General features: G+C 39.6%; 1 protein-coding gene across 3 annotated transcripts in view; it reads left to right on the forward strand.

Annotated features, from left to right (window-relative positions):
• Positions 1-23,036, forward strand: part of NOL4 (nucleolar protein 4) — a 191,499-nt gene that overhangs the window by 18,954 nt on the left and 149,509 nt on the right. For all 3 annotated transcript variants that reach the window (XM_042029085.1, XM_042029087.1, XM_042029086.1), the window contains exon 2: positions 16,189-16,338. In XM_042029085.1, the coding sequence (XP_041885019.1) occupies positions 16,189-16,338 (150 nt within the window). The remainder of the gene's footprint in view (positions 1-16,188; positions 16,339-23,036) is intronic.

Here is a 23,036-nt window from a genome sequence, read left to right on the forward strand (position 1 = left end):
CAGGTTGCCCAGGGCAGTGTGATTGTCCCGTCCCCAGAAGTGTTCAGGGCCAGGTTGTATGAGGGTTTGAGCAACTTGATCTGGTAGAAGGTATCCCTGTCCATGGAAGGGGGGTTGGAATTAGAGTATCTTTAAGGTCCCTTCCAACACAAATCATTCTGTGGTTCTATGATTCTGTCTCTGTAACTCATGATGCTCTGTACAACAGGTCTGGGAAGGATGGAAGCAAACAATAGGATGCTCAACTGTACACTGTTGTCTTAACAGATTTTTTTTATTTCAGTGAATATGCAGGCTGAAACATACACTGAATGGAGGAGGAATGCCTATAAGCTATGAGCAGAAACAAGGAGACAAAAAAAAAAATAAAGGGGGAGAAAAAAGGGAGCATCTAAACAGAAAATCTAGTAGGAAAAAATGAAATGGAGCAATGCTTTTTGCATCAACATCCAAAACCTGAGTGAGATACAAAAAGATTTTGTCAAAACAAAATCGAGGAAAAAAGTATTCCTGACCCCCAGGGGAGAGTGTAATGATGGCATTGTGTTGTGAAGTCCTCTCAGGTGGCAGGTTACTGTTAAAAATGACTGAACAAGATGGGAAATGGGCAGTAGTGGGAAATAGATAGATGGGATAAAACCCCAGATACAGAAAGAAACCCCATCCTAAACTCATTGTATCAGCTGGTGACAGCTACCTCAAAGGTCTGTTCATTTTTCCTAGGCTACATTTAGCAGCTTGCCATGCCAGTAAAATACAGTTGAATCAAATTGAATTTAATTTCATGTATATCCCTACATGAAAAACAAGCACACATATTTACCAGATGTGCAGCTGTGCCTGTCGTCTCCCCAGAAAACAAATTTCAGGATACATGCAGAATACCCCCAATGAAAAGTTATGCTAGAAATTATTTGATTTGATGGGAAATTACTGTGTCATTTCCTTTTTAAGGCTGTAGCACACAAAATACAGTGCCATAATAGGCTATTTGCACAGAACAGAACAGGGCTTGCCTGTATGGTCTTTTTAAATCTTCTTGGTGATCCATGCTGGTTTGGCAGTTGTGGACTCTAAAGGATATAATTTCTGCAACTGGCCTTGTATGTGGTTTGGGTGGCAGATGTGATTTGTCAGTAAAGTAATAACATATTTCTCTTAGAGCAGGCAAGGCTTAAATGATGTAGATGAAGTACATACTCAGTCCTCACAGCTGACTCTGTTGGTGCAAGTGCATCAAAGCCTTTTCAGTCATTTTGGAGTGAGTGGCTGCTATGAAGTGCAAGTAAATGAGTGGGTGCAATATATTTACGAAGAGAGACGTGACACAAGAATTTCTACTACACTGGTGTCCTTGGTTTTACTAAATGTTTCACAAAACGTGTGATCTCCTGCAGTGTGTCTTGGGAAATGTAGTCCAGGAAGACTGAAAACTAACATAAGGAAATGGCAAAAGTTTGAGACAACCAAATTGCAGCTTCTTGTAGGTATAGCAGTATATCAGAAGATGCAGTTTAATGTTGAATTGATGCATAAAGAAAAAAAAAAAAGCATTTGAAAATTCAGTCCTTGTTGATGTTTTGTTCAGCAGAATAAAAATGTTGTTGTTCATGTTGTCAGCAAGATGAAAACAGATGTTGGCTTTCCTTGTGAGATAAATTTGAAGCTTTAAAACCTTAGCCTCTGATGTGTATGTGAGATTGTGATCTCTGCACTTGCTGAGGAATGAAAAGTGATGCTGATGTGTCCCTAGTCCTTTGCAGGCAGAGCATCATTTTTGAGAGAATAGGACAATTTGGAAGATTGAGCCATAGTTTATTAAAATCAATGTTACCCTGAGATTAGCTCTGTTGGTTAGAGCATGCTGTTAATATCTCCAGGGTTGTGGGTGTGATTCCTGTAGGGGCCATTCACTTTAGAGTTGAACTTGATGATCCTTGTGGGTGCCTTCCAACTCAGAATATTTTGTGATTCTTCCGTGGGATTTTAAATTATGCTATTATTTGTGAAGAAAGAATGTGCTGAGTGCCTTGCAAGGGAAGCTATTTTTGGTAGGAGATGAAATTGGGCTCCTGGAATTGGGAGATAAGCTGGAAACAAGGCAGTGACATGACAAAGCCTTAGGGAGGTGATCACCTATTTCTCACTGCCACCAAGAGGCCCTTGCTAACTCCTTCTTAGCAGATATGATCTAGTGTGACAGAGGAACTTTATTCTGCAATGAGTCCTAGAGAGGGTTAGTGTCGTGCCTATGTTCCAAGTGAACAGAACTAAGAAACAGCAACACAGCAGTCTGCAAAGCTTTTGTGGCAGGCTCTTGGCACAGGCTCAGCCAAAGTTTCTGTGTTTACCTCTACCAGTCTGTAAAATAGTGTCTCAGAGGCAGTGATGAAACCTGTCTCAGATGAGTCATTTATGAGAAGACAAGAAAGTACATCATGAGCAAGAGAAGACAGTCCCTTTTTCTGTCGGGGTGGACTAAGCGACCATCTGATTTTTCTTTCATCTCTCCCTGATTTTCTATGGTACTTTCAAGTACAATCAAGAGATCCCATATGACATTGCAAGCTAAACTGTCGATTACAACCAGCTCTGGGTTGGATGGCACATCCGTCAGTCAAGCTGTACACATCATGTGAATGTCATGAGAGGAAGAGAACTTTATTGTTATTACTGAAGGCATCCAAGTGCTGTGTCCCATTAACTTAATGCAGCCAATATACACAGAGAAGTGAGAGAACGCCCAGGTCACTTAGTCCTGGTGTATTACAGTTTTGCTACAGTTTGAACACAGTAGTTTAAACTAAGATATTGGGAGATCGATCACCAAATTCTCGGGAACTTCATGAATAGTATAATCATCATACTGTGTTTAATACGTAATTGAATTCTAATCCTGTGTTTCAACTCTTCTTCCTGTTCTTACAAACAGCTGAGAAACATAAACTTTATTCTTTTTATAGAAAGAGAGAAAGTTTAAGTAAGGATACATGTTCATGGAGAATTGTTAATATAGTGTTTGGTTCATGTTTTGAGCACAGAATTGTGCTATTAATTACAAAGCTTTGTATAGTTTGCATATTAACCATTGTAGGTATGACAAAATAAGCATGAATTTTATTAGACAGAACAGACTATTTCATCTGCATCTTTCCTTTTCTTTCATCAGCTGTACTATATGTATACTTATATGATAGGATATTATATTAAATATGTATTATATATATTTACATGCAAAACAATAATATTTGGTAGTAAATTCATGGGCGTGCCTGGATTAAGGCAGAGACTGGCAAACATCTCATTAATAGGGAGTCTTCAACTTGCAAATACTCTGATTTCCTGTCTTTTATAATGCATAACATGTTGAACAAATCTGGTTACCTACTTATTCAAAACGCCAGTTTTTGCAGTACTGTTGAGGCAATAATGGTCCCCTTCATTATTTGGCTGTTCCTTTAATTCTGTTAGAAAAAGAATTGGGCTGGTGGGCAGCATCATTAGTGATCAGAAGTGGGATGTACCTCTTATCTACACTAAAAAAATATTAGGTAGGTAATATTTATGAAAAATGAGGAAGCCGAATTTACTAAATATAACAGCATTTGCAAAGTCAGTGTTGTAGTTACCATTGTTTTGAACTGTTTGCTGCTCAGGCGTGCTCCTAATTTTATGCAGGAAAAGTTCTGAGTAAAATTTGTATAACTGAATATCTAACCTCTTTCTACTGTGAATTTACAGTCCAGACATTGTCCATTTCAGTTTCAGAGCAACATAATAAAGGAAAACGGTTCCATTTACTCTCCCATTTAATAACTGATGGTAGATGTGCATATAAGATAAGACTGCAAAACATTTTAAAGAAAATTCACACAGAGGATTTTAGATACAGGCTTTTGAAGAAGGCCACTGCTATACAGTAAAGGTCTGAACGAGGGACACGCAGACATGAAGTCATGGAATTTCAATCCCAGTGGCACAACTGACACAGATTTTGATTTCCAGCCCTCTGATGAGTGTTGGTGGCTGAGCATGCCTGAGAGAACATGCACACAGTCCCTGTGGAAATTGTTAGCCATGAATCTGTTTAAGTCCTGGAAAAAGTGTTTGGACTGCATAAGGAGCTGCAGATGGAATGAGAGAGGAGCAAGGGGGAGAAAAACTGAAAGGAGCCGGGAAAACACGCTTTATCTTCCTGTTTTTGTAGAAGAACCAATGTCACTCCCACAAACATTTAAGTAGGGTATTCTTGCTGCTTTAAGAAAGGCAAGAAAGACTTTGGTTTGTAAAGTGCTTATTGCAAGTTTGATATATCTTGTTTAGAGAAAAACTGAGTTAACTGAGTCTTCAAAGATGTTCAGGGGACTGTTTGAGGTATCCTTGTAGTGCATAACCCTACGGGCCAAATAGAGTTTAGTGGGCTTTCATGAAGGCCCATCATATGTAAGATTAGCAAGTGTTTTCTGTTACACCAACAGCTTCAATGTAATATCTGATACAGGAGAGTCTTCCTTCTAAAGGACATTACTAAAAGGATTCGCCAGGGCTCCCTTTCTCAATCAGCGCCACCATGTTTCTCCAAGATTCTTTTTATATCTATTTCATTTACATCAGTGTAACAAAAATTAGTTGGCAAGGTGAAACTGTAGATCAGTGTTGAAAATTTCTCCTAAGCAAAGTCTGGCTAATATTGACTTCAGTGTACAGTAGCAGCATGTTTGTGCTGAGTGGTGGTATGAACTCCCCATCTGCAGATGTCAGCTTCCGAACTATCACGCTGGTCAGGACTGAACATATGGTGGAGTAGTGTTTTTCAAAACTTGGTTCTGCTGGCAAGGATTGGCCTCTTCATGCTGTAGACTTTGTTTATGGTTGAGGAAGGGAGGAAGAAGAAAAGGAAAAAAAGTGGTGTAAATAATCTGACTATCTGCAACAGTGCTTCCTCACAGAAACACAAGATTTTTGCATCTGGCACTTGTTCTTGCCTAGGTTACCCAGGAGAGAAAAGTGTCACAGGAGTGAAAAAAGTGATAGAATTGGGGAAATGTACTTTAATTAAAGGAAAACTCAACAAGAAAGTTATTGAAGAGCATCACATGAGCCTGCTGGGGTAATTTCATAAAACCTGATCTGTGCACACACACATACAAATATTAACAAAACTAATAAAAAAAGATGAATATTCGTTATTTACCAATTAATTTAGTTTGATGATATTTTTGAGGGTACTAGCCCTCCCTCAGGTCTGAGGGAGGATGAAAAAACTGCTGGTTTTTTCCTGTCTTTTTGGAAGGATAATGTTTACACCCCTCCATGATGAATTTTCCTGAAGAACATGGTTAGATATTTGGCTTATGGCATTGCTGGCTACACCAAAAACTTATTGCAAATCTCTGACACGATACTTACTACTTTTGTCTCAAACCTGGTAGAGAGATTGTGTATCCAATGTTTTGCCTGATTTTTCTGGGTACTGTGCTGCTTCGTCTAAGAACAGACCCTAATCCCTACGGTTCCTACTTTGCTTATGTTTGTACGTCCTCAGGGCTGGCACACCCCTGCTGCTGCTGAGACCCATGCAGGTGGAAGTCAGTGATCCTGCCTTCTACTTGTTCTGATACGACTGCTGAGTCCCCAGTGGCCTCTGTCCCTGGTCAGGTAACATTACCTGTGCAATTACAGAGAGCCCCTTCATAATCCTTGCTCATTTGTCCTTGCAGAAATCTAGAGGGATCTCCATTAGAGGCTGTTAATTTGTACTCCAGGAATGTTTAGTCTGGGAAGTACCTCTTTGCTCCCTGCAAGAAGCAGCTTTTATCCAGTGTGGGAAGTATGTTGGTAATGTGGTCAGAGAACCAGTGGAACACGCGTGGAACATGGGTGCCCTGGAGACTCCTGTCCCCTTTGGCACTGGAGCTGGGGACAGTTGTCATTATTCTGCACTTGGCCTTGCAGGTGAGGCTGCTGAGCCAGTGCTTAGGCAGCCTCAGCACCAGAGCTTTGTACAGGTTCATACCATAAGCTGCCTGTACAGCACCAGTGCAGCTTAAAATCTGATCCCCAGTGTCTTTACTGATGATGCTAATGAGGTTACCAATTAATGGCACCTAATGAGCTGTTGTAGCAGTGGTTTTGGTGATGGAGACAGCTGTCCTCTGGGAGCTGTGCTGAGACCATGAACTGATTTTGTATAAGCAAGTGAACAGCTGTTGCAGAGACATCAGTGGGAGCGATTAGGTCACACGTTTCATCTCCGTGCCACCCCAGGGCTGTTCCTTGCCATAGGCAACAGGTGAAAGGAGGAAGCCACTTTAAGGGACAAAAGCCTTTGCTGGAGTTGCATGCAGAGACCTAGACACAAAAACACTCTTTCCCATCAGAAGTCCTCTGATTTATCCTCTTTCCCTGACTTTTTGAAATATTTTACCAATTAACTAGGGTTTTGAAGCAATTTTTTTATTTAGATGTTTTGTCACTGAGCAGTGTTGATCCGTGGTGTGGTATGCTCTTGGCCCTTTACTGCAGTATGTAACACTTGGCACTTGCATTTCACATTATGTATTAAAAAAGTTCTGTCTGCCAACAGCCTTGCATCAGAGGCTTATGAGTATTTGGAACATAATTTAAAAAAATATATATTTAATATGTTTAATTTCACAGGCAGCACTTTGGGGTAATGAGTTCTTATTATTTAAGCTTCACTTTAGTGTTAGGTTACTTTTGGTGTACAGTAGTTGCATTTCATCAGTCTGAAAAAAGGTGGCATTATAGATCTACATTGCATTCCCCTAGTGCTTGAATACCTGTAAAGTATAGCACACTTTAAATTATAATTGAGCAATTGTTCATTTTTGGAGCATGACGGGAATGTTAAGAGTTAGCATTTAATTAGTAGCTTGCCCATTTCTTTTTGCTGAGCTGATGACAATACCAGATCCCATAATTTAGGAAAAAGCCCCAAACATACTAAGCAGGCCCACACTAGGATTCACACCTATTCATTTTAAAATCCCCTACAGTCAAAAATATTCTCCTTCAAAAGCATTTGAGGAGAATAAGTTGGTTTATCCTTGTACCCTTGTTTGGGAAAAGCAAATTTTTCATGCTCAGCAGAGATACAAAGAACTGTCTATCCTGAGACTAAAATAAAACTAAGTTTTGTATTATAATTGCTACTAACTTTTGGAAACAATGTTTCATGGAAATCACTGTACAGTGTGCTGATCTGTTGGAGTGGGAAGTTGAAGTCCCCTCCCTTTAAAACACTCACCAGGAGTAGCTGACCCTTCCAGATTAGCTGGGAGATTGAAAAGGCAGTTCCCCTACCAAGCATTTAGCTTGGCATTGCAGTCTTCTCTGGAAAAGTCCTGGAGTAACTGTTTACAGCTTGGCAGATATAATTATCAGAAAAAATGTGTGAAGAGTAGGAAGATGAAAAAGACAATGTCATTTCAGTATTAATACACTTAGTGGACACTTGTGCTTCAGTGAGTTGTTATCCTTTAATTTTTTTACTTAGTCTGATGGTGTGTTTACAGTTTTTTCAACAGCTGAAGGAATCTGTACACAGAAAGATTTCCTTCAGCCTCAGAATATCTGTACCTTCTTTGAAACTTTTTTAGTGTCTTAGGAGAAATCTTGTCTTAATATTTACCTCTATGTTCAGTTTTACTTTCAGTAAAAGAATAAAATGTTACTTTAATGGGATGAATTTTCACACACTTTCATCTTGTTTCGTGGTAGAACTGAAATGATGATAGCTTTTTAAGCTTAAAAACTGCAATTTCTTAGAATACACAGGATTACAGAAAATTCTGGTAGAAGGTCCTTATACCTAGATGGATCCTTTAATGAGTTATGAAGAAGGAATACATGCATTAAAACTTTGGTCACGAATGTGACTTTAAACAAAAAACTTCAGTTAGATTTGTCTGTGTTAAACTTTTCTCTGTTCAGTTACCCTTGATGTCCAAGCTAGGTTTATTAGCTCTCAGCTGCTTACCAAACAGGGAGTTTGAAGAGGGCAAGTGGAGTGTGCTGGATGTTCCCAGAACTGTCATGAATATTTTCAAAAAAACTAGACTTCAAAGTCAAAACTCAATTCTTTCTAATAGAATACTAACCCATTAGAAAAGAGACAGCATCCTTCAGGGAACAGGAAATAATACAATCTGGTTATCAAAAAAAGAAATAGTTACTGCTTCTCTTTTGAAATATAAGCTTCAGAAAAAACTCTTCAAACTTCCTATGATCAGAAATTATTTTTGAGACAATTTTTCAAAATTAAGAATTCATAGGTAAATTATAGTTAAGTTCAAGTTAATTAAAAAATGTAATTAAAGAAATTGCTTTCTTTTTTCAATTTGCAGATTTTTTTTTATTACTATTATTATAAATTGACCATAAGTTTTCAGCTTTGAAATGCAAACTGCCACTTCCCTGCAGGTGTTACATGTGCTCTTCCTCTCTTTCTGTCCAATTCTAACTTTGGTTTGATTGGAATTGTCACATATATTTCACTCAATATGATGCATGTAGTGCCTGGGTTCCTTTTTCCTGTACTAAATACACCAACTCTATAAACAGGGAGTAGGCAGAATAGAGTATTAATTTGCTTTCTCTGTCAAAAAATTAAAGAAAAAAGGCCAGCTGAAATCAGACTGCATGTAATGATGGAAGCATCATCTGTTGTTTTAACAGGCTAAGTAGGCAGGAGTTTGCTAGAGAGGGAGGAATGTAGAAGGAGTAATATGGCAAATATGGTCTCTGTTTCAGAATAAGTGTTTGTTCAGCTCCTTTCTGATCTCCTGAGTCACACCGGGGCCATGTGTGTCCCTGAGCTAGACAGTTAAGTATCTTTCTCATAGGTTTGGGTAATGTTCATCACAACATGTGTGTGTGAAAAATCCTATTTTGTTGTCTTATTAAGGAAGCCATGGCTGCATTTGCACTGGCATTTTCGTTTGGAAGATGAGTGTGTCTTTGAAACAAAGCTCTGGACCGTGCTTGCTGGGCTTTGTTTCACAGTGCGATATTTTTTCAGTGTATAAACAGATTCCTTCCAGTGAAAGAAAAGTGGCTTTTGATAGACAGGAACGTGCTGGGTTGTGACCACAAGTGTGTGTCCATTGCAGAGGTCCAGGTCAGAGATAGCCTGAAATACTTATGGTGTGGCATGAGCTCCTTGGTATCAAGTGCTTTGCTCCACAGATATGCTGCTCCTGCGGAGCCCCGCTTGCTGATGGAGATACAGCTCGTGGTGTTTGGTTAGCCTGCTGCTACAGACTTCACAAACAGTGAAGTGTGACCCAGCTTCTGACCCGCTTTTGTTCAGAAGGTTTGTGTAAATGTTTAAACATCAAAGGAAAAAAATAATCAGGTGTTAGTGTGCTGAGGGAAAAGGGTATTCAGATCTCAGTTAAGAGGCTAGTCTTAGCTGTGAAGAGTGAACTGCAACCAGAGTTCTGCCTGTCCTGTGTTCCTCACTGGGGTCTCCTGCCATTCCTTCAAGGCTCTGAGTGCAGGCATCTTTTTGAAATTACCTCTGGTTTCCCATGTCCATGCTTGTTTTTGGTAGGAAGTGCAAGAGTCAGTACATGCACTCCATGTTTTATTTCAAATCTCTTCTGCACTCTTACAGAGGATGATAGTCTGCCTTTCGCAGAATCACAGGGTGGGTCAGGATGGCAGGGATGACTGTGGCCATCTGGGCCAACCTCCCTGCTCAAGCAGGATCATCCTAGAGCACATGGCACAGGATTGCATCCAGACAGTTCTTGAGTATCTCCAGTGAGGGAGACTCCCCAGCCTCTCTGAGTAACCTGTTCCAGTGCACAGTCACTGCACAGTAAAGAAGTTCCTCCTCATATTCAGGTGGAACTTCCTGTGCATCAGTTTCTGCCTGTTGCCATCCATACACACTTCTGAAGAAAGATGAGAAAGAAAAGTTTTTGCCTTTCTTTCGTGTGGAAAGAGCACCAAATAGTTATCTCAGAGACCACTGGCCAGGTTATTATGCATTCATGCCAAAGGAACCTCTGAAGATACCTTTGAAAATATTTTGTATGTAATGAAATAGTCTCTGGGCCTATTTTACTGTGTTTCAAGGAAAGAAAGGTGACAGTTTGGCAAGTTGAGTTTCACAATCCATTCTTTCTGCTTGCTAGGGCTTAGTTTGAGGGAGCTAGTGATCCACACCAGGTGATGGCCTCACGTGAAAAGACTCAGTAGGACAGCCCTTTTGGGTGGGATATTTTAGACTTATATGGCACCCAGAATTCACCCCTTACTGTTTATGGACAGCGATTTGGCTTTGGTGCTTTCCCTGTCATCTGGAACAGTTCAAGAGATAGAGGAGAAAGGGACTTCTGCTCAGTATTGATTTTGTTTGTTGGTTGTTTTGAACTCCCCCATCAAGCCAGTAAAAGGGCTTTTTCTCACCTACAGCTTTCATAATACATCAAAACTCTGTGTCTGTTGTTTAGTTTAAGTCTCTCATCTCAAAGGGCAAATTAATTTGCCATTTTACTTCACTTTATTATTTTTATTTTCATGATCTATGTCTACCATTAGTTTGACTCATTGCTGCCATGTCCTACCTTATTTGTTTAGTCCTTGTAGTGTGTGTTTCTCTAAAGGGAGAACTTGTCAGCTGGAAATGGTTCTGGTGTGTATCTGTTTTAATGTAACTCTGATTTTTCCTGTCTCCATCTGCTGGTAAAACATGAGATTTGTTGTTCAAACATGATATAATGAGAAACAGAAACTGTAAATTGCAAATAATAAATATTCCTTTTGCTATTATAGGCACTTTCCATTTGGAACTGGATAGAAATGATCAGTTTATTTATTTTAGGCTGCTTTATAATAGCTACCAAGTACTATTAACTTTTGCTCTTTTGTGGATTTTAACTTTGCTGACAGGAATGAGTCAGATATTCAAATGGGTGTACTAATAACCTGGGAGTTCAAATACATGGGCTGATTAAAGTAATTTGTTCATTTCTATGGGAGTAAGAGGCATTCTAAAATGGTCATCCCTATTTTTAAATATTAATATTTTTTACAGTTACTGAACAAGCAGATAAAGGAAATAATGTACAATAGGATTTTCAGTCTGTTCATTTGTTTTGACTTATTTCTGCAGACAGATATATAGGGTTCATGTTATACATCAACTGCCATTGCTTCCTCCTAACACTTTCAATACAAAATTTTCCTATCTTGAACCCAGAGGGAGTGAAACATCTACATACAGTCATGTCAGGAGCTCATTATGCATGAACTAACAATGCGTAGGGCTATGAGCAAGACTTTTTGTTTATCCGGGGTATGGTGTTTCCGTCAGCAAAAGACTTTTCTTCTCATCCAGGGGAAATTCAAAATGTGGTACAAGTCAGCAGAGGTGTGGGGACATAAATGAGCTTTAACTGTGCTGTTGTCTGAACTGGTTATATGAGAAGAATGTTGCACATCATATTTCTGCATTTAAAGCCATCTTAGATTTATATGTGATTTATATTATGCAATGAAATATTTAGGTGCATTGTTATTTGCATCTACTCCTAATGTTTTGTAGGTGCTTCTGGCTCTGATGCTTTTGCAACAGAGGTTTTTATAGACCTGAACATTTTCTATAAAACTACCAACCAAGACGTTCCTTTTATTTTCTATCTCTGTCTATCATGTCTTTATAGGAATATTTTTCAAATGCTGTCAAGATGCTGATAGTTATATTCATTCACAAAGCAAGAGGGTGTTTTATGAGACCTATTTCCTCCCAGAAATTTCAACAGGAGATGGGGCAGCTATTCTCAAGCAAGGAATTACAAGCACTTTTGTTTCAGTGGCATTAATTTTAATGGCTTGTATGAATTTTTTTTCTCCTCTGCAAAGTAACTATAAAAATGACAACCTTTCATTTAATAGATATTTTTGCTGCCTTAAGAGTTTTATCTATTCACTTTACTGGCAAACTTTCTTCCTTTCTTTACTCTGACAAACCCTGTAGATTCAACCTCAATAAGAGACACTGCCTGTCTCCCCAAGCATCCTGGTTCAAAGGGATCCTTAGCACATTCTGAGAGGTGCACAAATCTCTGTAAAATTCACTTCTGTCCAGAAATTTATTCTTTGTCTAGATATCTAAAAACAAACAAGCAAACAACTTTAATCTCAGAGTACAAATGGATTTTGTAGTGCTGAAAATGCAAAGAAACATTTCTTTATTTGTGTCCTACGAACATAGGAAGATCTCTGGATATACATAAAACCGAGAGTAAGCAGGAAAAACTGTAATGCAAAGAGTAAAATGAAATAACATCTCACTGATAGAGATTGAAACCATTCCAGCAGCTGTCAGGATGAATGTATTTTGTCAGTGTCTCTCACACTGCTGGCCAGAGAGGCATCTGAGACAACTGGTTTAGGACAGGGCATGGCACACCTCAGTGGTGGCTGAAAGGAGAGGCATGAAACTCAGCCTAAAAGATTTAAGAGTCTAAGTCCAATGCTGGAAGTGAAGCATTCAGTGAGGCTTCCATTCCTAAGTAGTTTTTGAAAGTGAGGCTTGGACTCTTTCCATGCTGAATAAAAATCCTAAAAATACCTCAGTGATTTATAAATGTCCTCCTTGCTATTCCGGAGTTGTTGGTGGCCAAGTCACTTTGAAAGTGGTATTTAGGCTTCCTAGAGTTATCAAGAAGAAACTCAATTAATATCTAGTCTGTCCAAGACAGGATTTACTCATACTATCCCTGACAGATATTTGCCTAACATGGTCGCAAAATCCTTCTGTGACATACATCCCACAGCCTCCCCAGGCAAAATATTACTGTACTTGACTATCCACATCAATAGTAAGTTTTTCCAAATATCTGATGTAAATCTCCCGTGCTGTGGTTTAAGCCTATTACTTGTCCTGTCCCTTGTGGACATTTCATAGCCTTTCAGTCATGGGAATAACATTACGATGCATTCTCTCATTCAGTTTTTTTTTAGCTTTAGTTGAGGCTAAAAAAACTGTCCCCTTAGGCACTGTGAAAATTTTTACCCAAAGCCAGCTTATAGAGCAGAGCTGCTTTGTTAATGCCTTTATCAAATAGCAATTTCAGGATAAAAGTGTAGTGTAATGGCATATGGCAGGAAAGCCTGATAAAACTGCGTCCACTTCAGAGACTTCATGGTTTAAATGGAGATTTGAGGTTTTATCATTTGCCCAGCTTTTTACCTATTGGCAGGTCAGTATGGAATATCAAAAGCATCAGTAAGTAGCTACCTTATTCAAATTACTCATCTGGTGTATTGCTTCTGCAGCTGAGGCTTACATCTCTGTACAGCGTTGCGTGTTGCCGGATGAACTGAACAGCTCGCTCACAGCAACTTGGCACCTTCTGCAGCACTGCAGGTGTTCTGAATCAAGGTCTGCCTTATTGTCTTAGGCAGCACCAAACAGGATGAAGCCAACTTAGTCATGTCCAGGTTCCACTAGATAAAGTTACAGATGTAGATATTGAGTTATAGCCCTGTCTTCCTCTGAAGCAGTTTCTACTCCGTTTAAACAATTTCTTTCCTACCCTTTTTGACTGAAAAGGTTTGGAAAGTTTGTATTCATTTTCTAGCACTTCAATTAGGAGTCATGACAATTTGTGCAGACTTTACTTCTGTGTATTTTTAGAAGTAATATCAGTGCTTATTGTTTTAGTCAGCTGCATGGAGAAATGCCCCTTCAAGAGCACCCCCAGATCATACCTGGCAACCTTTGGGTGTCTGTGTCTGGGGAGGGAGGTAGGAGGACCATTAGAGAGAGCACTGCACACTATGGCCACCAAAAGCAGCAAAATGAGTTTCATTTTTGAGTTTCTTCTTTGAATGTATACATAATGTTTGCATGTGTCAGCTCTGCTGAGGTGGCATCTCAGGTTTTAAATTAATATTGTTGTAATGCATTTCTTTTTAATTAAAAAAGAGAGCTCCCTCGTAGGAAATTTCATAAAACAAAACTCATTAGTAATAAACAGATTAAATCTTTCTCAGTTAATCAACACTATAAACTTCTGAGTATTCGGAGAGCAGTGTGAGATAACACTGTCGTCATAATAAGAGTGATTGAAATCATCAGGGATCCCACTGTGCTGTTTGGGTGGTGAGAAAATAATGATTGAAGATGGGCCCCCCTACAGTGCTCACATGTGAATTCCCCTAAAGATTAAAGCTGCAAAGACCTGAATTTGATGTTGGTCCTATCTCTAAAGCAATTTTTTTTTTTAAATAGTAGAAAATGGTGGTGGGTAGTACCAAGCAAATTCTTAATGATGCTTAAACCAATACCTGTCACAATGCCACAAAGTTTTTGAGCTGGTGGTCAGTGACCGATCATGAGCTACGAGCTAGCTTCACAGCTTTCTCAGAGCAACTGTTCCCAGCTGAGCTGAGGCTTTAACCTGTGGTGGAGACTGCCCTGCAAATTCCTCATCTTGTTACACCCTGAATCCTCAATACAGTCATTTCCATCAGAACTGTGGCAGTGCTCTCATTGCACATGTGCTGGGGTTCTGCCTGGGTCCAGCTGTCTCCTGGGGATAAAGAACATGGTGGAAGAGACCACGTAGCTTTGGGCAGGGATCTCTCTGAAGAATGTTGGGCATACTGGAGCAGGACAGGGTGTAACCTGTCTGGCTGGTAGTGCATCAACACCTCCTAAACCTCTATCACTTGGATTAATGCATGTTTAGAAGGTTATGCTATAAAGGTGTTGACATTTTCTCCATTGCTACTAGGAACATGTCAGAGGTCCTCTATGTCACCCTGGGGAGTTCTTTGGAGCCGTTGGGATTATCTAGGTTCTTTCTTCAAAATATATGAAAAATTGAAGTGGGCTGGAATAAAAATAGGGGGAGTGAGAAAAATGAATCATGTTTGTCCACATACAGCAAACTTAGTGGAGTGTGTTAGCAAGGAATTATGATCGGGGGACAGCAAGTGGGAGTCATACATAATTATTACCTTTTAGTTTCTCATCTTTTGTTTTTATTCGGTCACTGAAGCCATAATTGCATGTATTTTGTCATAGAAGTGCCCATGTAAATCAGTTTTGTTGTGGCATGAATTACATGATCAGTAATGGTGTTATAAAATATATTAAGTTTGGAACAGCCTTATTGCTTAAAATACACAGTGAATGTTAGGTTATGCTGCTGCCTCCAAAGATCTAAATTCGAATACAGTGTTGGAGTGCAAGGGAATTGGCCATTCTTATTTCATTCTTCATATATTGATGTTGTATTACAAAATTCAGCCTGCTTGATAGATGTCTATTCTGGAAAAGCAAGAGTCCCAGTTCCTGCCCCTGCATTAGAACTCTGTCCATAGGCAGCTGTAAAACAAACAAAACCTCATGTGGGTGGTTCTGTTAAAAAGGCGGGAACTGAACTGCACTGGTTAAATTCAGAGATATTGGGGACTGTTTCTTTTTAGAAGCCTTTAGCTATCATGACACTATCACTTTTGAAAATCAGATGATAGGTGTTCTCACTTTTCTGTCACTTCTTCCAGCCGGATGTCTGTGTGCAAAAGTAGAAAATTTTAACAACATCCCTTTCTTTTCCTCATGTTGTGGTATGTCCTCATGGAGTATGTCTTCAAGCAATTTTTGCAGGGGCAAATTGTTTGTAACAACTTCCTTCGTGTTCATAATTACAGTCAGCTCTTTGAGTTAAAACCTTTTATTAAATACCTTTGTGAAATGCTAGACACAGATTTACTGGGAAGGGAGTGTGAGAATAAAAGAACTGTTGCATCCTTACTAACAACCACATAATGCATTTTTGTGCCACGTCTTTGGGACTGCTTCTGCCTTTGAATTGTGTCTGTGCATTTAGAGAAAGAAGCACAGATACTTTTTGTTTTGTTTTTTTAAATATTTAAAAAAATACTGGAGTGGAAGATCACTTCCTATTAAGAGGCCAAATGCCCTGGTTTGGCAAAATGGACTGCTTGCAGTGATCCTTGTGATCACACAGCTTTCCTACCATACTGTGTCTGTAGGGTGGGTGATCTTCAGATATTAATGGAAGGGTCTTTAACTCTCTTCTAAAAAAGGACAATGTGTCTTATGATTATCACAATTTATCTATTCATCTTGTCTCCCTTACTTTTTCTGTTCTCTTTTTTATTCTTTTCCCTTTGCAGGATGGAGTAGGTGTAGATGAGAAGCTGTCTTTACGGCGGGTGGCCGTCGTAGAAGATTTCTTTGACATTATCTATTCCATGCATGTTGAAACTGGGCCTAATGGAGAACAAATCAGAAAACATGCTGGACAAAAGAGAACGTATAAAGCAGTAAGTAAAAAAACCAACTAGAAGTGAACATGAGTCTTTAAAAATGTGAGTTATTTGGGCTTAGTCACATGGCGTGAGATTTGTGGGTTTTTTTCCAACTGAATTAGTACTGATAACCTCACTCTCAAATTGATTCCAGAGATCTTTCAGTAATGCATGAAGACATATGGTTTAGAAATCACATTTGCTGTGTAATAAGGGCCACATCCATTGACTTCACTAGAGATTTTCTCATTGGTACGAGAGGAGAATTTGCTATTTCTGTAATGGTTTCGCAATTTTTCTGATTTCTCTGTATGAGTTAATTGCTATTAAATGGATGAAGTGTTAAAGAAGACGTAGAAGGAACTGTCACAACTTGGCTAAATGGGTTGCTGTATTTCAGCATAAAAATGCAGGTGCCTTGTAGTTTATTGCTGCAGACTAAGTAGTACCTAATGGTTTAATGGGATGAAAACTTGTAAATGTCCTAAATTCAAAGGGCTGGAAAGCTACTAGGTTGCAGTAAGGAAAGTGTTAAGGGGGCACCTCTCATACCTGCATAAACTGGCTGAGTAGGGAGAAAATATTATTTCTAAAATTTTGGTTGTATCAGTACAGTCTTAAAATAGCTGCAAATAGCTTTTGTGATTAGTGACACAAATACAACACTTAATTTTCTTGTGGAGAACTAATGAAACATTTGCTGCACTTTCCCAAGGTGCTTAGAATGTATGGTCTTACCTGGATTTGGGTGACCAACTTTCCATGTGTAGGGCTGTGATAGGGCCAGGCACACTCAGAGGTGGATCCTGACCCATCTGCCCAACTGTTTCCACTTGCTGAAGCTCCAGGGGCCCCCCTGGCGTGGCAGAGCGGGGGTGTCCAGCCAGGGCCCATCACACACCCCTGGCCAGAGTGCAGGGCATCCAAGGCACCTCTCCCTCTGGTCCCAGTGGGATGAGGCTGGCAGGGAGCTGTGGACAGCGCCCTGAGGTGACCTACCACCCTCAACACAGCTCTTCCTCTTAAAAACAACCTGCAGTTATTTGAGCTGTTTTTCATCAGAGGTCACCAAAATATGGGGAAACTCCAAGTTTCTGATTCTATTTTGGCTGTGAGAAATAGCTGTTTTTCCATTACTGTTTTTTTTACCCATATAACAGTCTTTTCTCTGTATCTGTGAATCCCTTCAGAGATATTTTATTTATAGGCTATTTCAGATGGTTTGTTGTGGGATAAGCTCTTGGCAAAATTTCTTCTAATTTGTTCCCAGAGGTATTGACCTTAAGACAGACATATGAAGACATCTTTCATGTGGGTGTGCTTTTGTAAGGCTTAGAGTGTTATTTCAGGGTGAACAAATGCAAACTCCTTAAATTAATTTTTATCTGGCACCTCAGCCATTTTGATACTTTGTCTTCTCTTTCGAAAAGCATTAGAAAAGTGGTATTTTCCATTGACCTTTCTATTTTGTTTTACTTCAGCAATCTATTCAAAGGTATAGGTCACAAACATCTTAGAATAATATACAGCTATAAGGAATGCTGCCAACTATAAATACAATACTTCAAGTCATCATCCCACAAATACATGCCAAGTATAATATTTACTACCATAAGAATCCCATGATTACAGGTCAGATAAGAAATTTGTGAATAGCATGAAAGACTAGTGTATCTTTGGTGAGAAGAACTATTTGTGCAGATTCAGTAGCCTACGCAGTAATTTCATCTATTGTCAACTTTTATTGCAATTGAGACATGAGCCTGTTGCATTGTTAAGGATGCCCAAATGTAAGTTTTTGTCATTATCAGTCTGCAATATTTGTGCATCAATTTTATTGTATATTCATTTATCAAGGGCATTGAGTCATATTTCCCAGTGACAGGATTCACATATATAATTTTGAAGGACTTCCATAGATTAAAAAAATGGACAAAAGACTCCAGAAGAAACTAATTTCAATTCTTGCTCTCTATTCTGACATAAGAATTAGCTTGAGTAAACAGGCATCAAACTCTACCAGACCATCCGGGTAAACACATGCTCCTTTACTGGACCTGTCCATGAAAATGCCTTTAGTAAAATTAAGAGCTGTAGTGTCAGTCTGTTCCAGGAAGCCACGCAAGTACCTACCTCCCCTGTGGCACTTCAAGGAGGAAAAAGTTAGTATCTCGGGTAACTGTCTCCCAAAACATTATACTCTAAAAGCTTTATAAATCAAACTGGAGTACTTTGGCAGGGTTTAATTTCATTAAGTGAATCTGGAACAAGATTAATTTAGTCTTGTTTCTTTATTCACATGTCAGAAGTGAATCATCCCTGAGATCTCTGCATGTATTTATCATGCATAAATATTCGCCAAATGGTTTGAGTGAAGAACTTTTATAGGAGAGATGGTTCACAAACAGTATGCTACAATTGATACTTGTAATTCACAACCCCTGGCATGAGTTGGTCACATTGCTTCTGTCTCTCACTGAGTAACCAAAACCTTTTAACACAGAAATTATGGGGAGAAAACACCACAATTCGGTACAAAATTTCTGAACTTCTGAAGTTCATAAATACTGTCATGGATTTTCAGTACCTAAGTATTTCTGAAAAATTAATGGCACAGCCCTTGGGAATTGCAACATATTGTTTTTAAGTAATTAATTTACTTAAAGATCTGTGAGTCTTGTTTTCAATAGTGAACCTGCTCCACTCAAAGTTTTGAACGCCCCTCAAGCATGATTGGAAGGGTAATGAAATTGTCAAAGGTGACTTAATTAACTACTGTCTGCATGTACATAGAGTAACAAATTTGGTATAACTAGAGTCTTTTTAATTTTTGATAAAGTCACCCTGGGTGCTGGAGTGCTAAAATACTTTAGAATGTCTCTCTAAAAGTGTGTTCTGAACACTTGACAAACTCAGGGAATCTGCACTGCCTTGTTTATGTTAACTGTGTGGAAATGCATGATATTTTTACAACTGATTGATTTGTGTGGGACTTCCTACAGCGATGCTGTGCAAGAAGATAAATAGGATGTGGTACTTGAAACCTCTTAAAGAGCAGAGCACTGGAAGAGTCTTCCCATTTTAATTGGGGCAGCAATATACCAAACTTTAGGATTTTTGGCACAAACCCTATATGTAAACTAGGAAAGCATCTGTCCTTCAATATTTAAGTTTAGAATAAGGACCCATTCTCTTCTCCTCTTCACACAAAAAGATCAGAAGAGAATTGTATAAACTCTGTGTATATGGTGTGGGAGAGTAACACTGAAAACATGCAAAACAGGAGAAGTGTCCTATTTAACTGGCAGATTTTGTGCTCATTTCGGGTGCCTGACTTGTATACAAGGTAAGATTGATGTGCTGCGTTCCTTGCCAGCATAACTTTAGGTAGATCTACACCAGCAAATCACCCAGACGTGGCTCATATACGTAAAATGAAACCAAGAATTTTAAATCCTATCCAAAGTGTGCCAGACTGAAGCAATAATTCATGCGATGCTTTTAATCTCAGCTGTTTTCCCAGTTCCCAGGGAAGTTTACAAGCAGGGAAGACATTGGAGGTCTTGATCTGGGAGATAATTCCCTCACAAAGGCAGGATATGTGACACAAGGCCTGGCTGAGGTGGTTGCTCAGCAGGGGCACAGGTGACCAGGAAGATACGGAAGGTGAAAAGAGCATGTTCCTCAGGGCAAAGGAAAGCAGCGGTGCCCAAAGGGGTCCGTGCTTGTCCTGCCTTCCCCTGGGTCCTCTGCTGGGCCTCACAGGAGGTGGAGTGAAATGCTGATGCAGGCAATGTGGTCAGGAGAAAGTACTGGGATCGCACAGGAGTATCTCTGCTAGCAGTTGCTGCCACAGCTCAGTGTCTGAGGGGAGCTGCTTTGCTTTGGGGTAGTACTTTTCACTCTGTGTTCCCAGGGAGTTATTTTTGTATAGGCATCCCACTCTGAAAGGAGAACTGTGGCATCAAACTGGGCATGGGGATGCATGGGAGAGAAGTGTTCAGGAAAAGAATCCATCTGGTGTATTTGGGAAAGGCATGCAACAAGTGTGTAGCAGGCTTTCTGTGCCTTTGTAGAACTACATTTCTTGATTTAAACTATTCATCTGTGTCTACAACTTAAATACAAGTGCTGAGGGGTATATCAGAGGTGGGAGTAACGGGGAAAAGTTGTGGCTACAGTAGCAGCATAATGCAACAGGCTCAAGCTGTCAGGACAACTCTGTGATTCAGTGCAAACCAGGAAAAAAAATAGCCTTATTATATTTTTCAAGAAACGCAAATGGTCTGTGATGAGACTGAAGATCTAAAACATCTGTGTTACCTCTCACGCCCAGCTATAGGTACTGTTAGGCTAGATTAAGTGATTAAACCCTATATTTCAGAATAGATTTATATTCCTTACTTTGTTTTAATATCCTTAAAAAAGATATTAGATTTTAATTCATTCAAACAATTGAGTAGGTGCCTCACCTTTCTGTGTTATATCTGAGCACATTTTCCCATAACTAAGTGCATCATCTAGCTCAGAACCGTGTGTCTCATAGCTACCTTAAGCAACTCTAATTCTATGTACATATTCTACTTGAAATTTTTACCTATGAAAGATGATCTAGTATCTGTCTGTTGAGCCTGCTAGTCTCTCTGAAAAACCTTGAAACACTACAGCAGTGAACTTGAATTGTTAGTGGGGGTTGTCATGTCTGAGCAGGTGAAATGGGTTGGTTAATAAGACTCTGAACCTATGAATGAAAAAAGAGCCACTGAGCTGATGAGCTGGAAGAAGCAGGCTTGCAAAAGATGGGGGAGGTACTAATGTGTCAAGGGAAAGTAGCTTGAGACAAGACTCTCATCAGGAGTACATAAATGTATAACATCTGAGGCATAACAGGAGTCTTTTGGATGTGGGGCAATATCTGGGGTCTTGTGCCTCATCCAGCTGTTTCAGTGATAAATGTTTCTTGATTCTGGATCAAGCTTTTGAGTAGCTTCTCTTTCTCCTGTCAGCCTAAGAAAAGCCTTTCTGAGATTGAGAATCAAGGGGTTACTTTTTTTCCCTCCCAAAACAGGAGCATGCTTGTGAGTCCCCTGTGAGCATCACACTGAGTGTACTCTCCTCAGGGAATAATTTTTTGACAGGTTGTACTGTGAAGTAACATCATCTCCTTTCTGATCAAACAGAGCTAAAGTAGGTTTGGGGCTTGGCTGGTTTCTGTACAGGGCAGACCTTGTCCTTGGGGAAGTGGAAGAACTTGAGCTTTGTGCAGGGCCTTAGCATGCTTAAATTCTTGCATCCATACCATTCTTGTGTGCATGGCAAAACAGCCAAGCTCCGTGCACTTTTACTCTATGGGCTTGTTCCTGCTTCTTTGCAAAGGGTGACTGTTGAGTGTCCTGGCAATTGTCCCACTAGCAGGTGTTTCCCATCGCTTGCCTCACAGAAAGCAGTTTCTGCTATATGGGGAGACAGGGGAAGGGAGCTGTGAAGCGCAAGTTTAGCACATGAGGGAACAGCATTTCCCACAGTGTAGCGGGGTAGCGAGCTCTTGATAAAACTCCCAGCAGTGATATATCTGATTTCCTATGTCAGCCTTCTATTGTGACCTCTTGCTGAGGAAAGGAGAGGGCTTCCCTTGGCTGGCTCACCCTCCTGTCATCAAGAAGCCCATTTCTGCCACCTGGTTTGATGGCTGTGGGCCCAGGACAGATTACCATCTTCACTCTGTCCCTGTCTTTCTCTCTCTTTCCCTCCTCCTGGAGTCTTCTTTTGATCATCTTTTTCCCCTTTACCCTCCTTAATTAAAAAAATACAAACACACACACGAAATCTCTATTCTGACACATTGTATCTTCCAGACTACACATACATCCTCCATATTAATTCTTTAGAGGTTAATAGGTTCACTTGCAAAATTTCACTCCCTCTCCTAACACTTGTCTTTCCTACTCTGCCATATGTGTCCTAAAATCTGCCTTTCAGTTTAGGACTTGTTAATTTTCCAAGCAAAAATTTATCTCTGAAAGCTACACCATCATAACATCCTGCACTTAAATCATCTGAGTATGGGAGAGCATAAAGGAGACTTTGCTTGTTTGCTCTGCCTGTAGTAGAAATGCAATAGGCTTCTCACAGACAATTAGGACATTCATTGCTTAGCTCCAGGGTAAATCAGATTACATGCTCAGGTAGTGGATTACTTGCCTGTGCTAGTTGTGCTCTTCATGGGATCCAATAAACAAGCCTAGACAAGCCTTCACTGCTGGGCGATGTTTTGGATGCAGTCATATATGTCAAAATATGTCAAACACTTTGTGAATGGTGGAGGAAGATCATGAAAGTTTTGACTGAAAGCACTGAAGTCAACTCATTTTCCTCTCAATTCAGAGTTAAAACCACATATATGTAGATGTGCATCGACTGTATTGTTAGGAAATGTTTACTTTTTATCCTGTAATTTCTGAGGCTAAAAAGAACCCTGTATAATTTTTGCAGTTTTTACTTATGCTCTGGATGTTCTGTTTCTTCTTCATGTATCTTCACAATGTAAAAAAGCATTTAGCTGTAAGAGCTGTACCGAATACACAATATCTAAACACAAACCTGCTAGAATCTGCTTATTTTCTGATTTCTCTATGATACAGAATACATCCAGTTATGAGAAAACATATCTCTACAAGCAGCAGAAGATATACTAATGTGCAGTAAAAACACTA

Source organism: Corvus kubaryi, unplaced genomic scaffold (genome assembly GCF_017639235.1).
Source record: "Corvus kubaryi isolate FWS band 111438036 unplaced genomic scaffold, C.kubaryi_AGA036_p1.0 37312, whole genome shotgun sequence".
Taxonomy (NCBI): domain Eukaryota; kingdom Metazoa; phylum Chordata; class Aves; order Passeriformes; family Corvidae; genus Corvus; species Corvus kubaryi.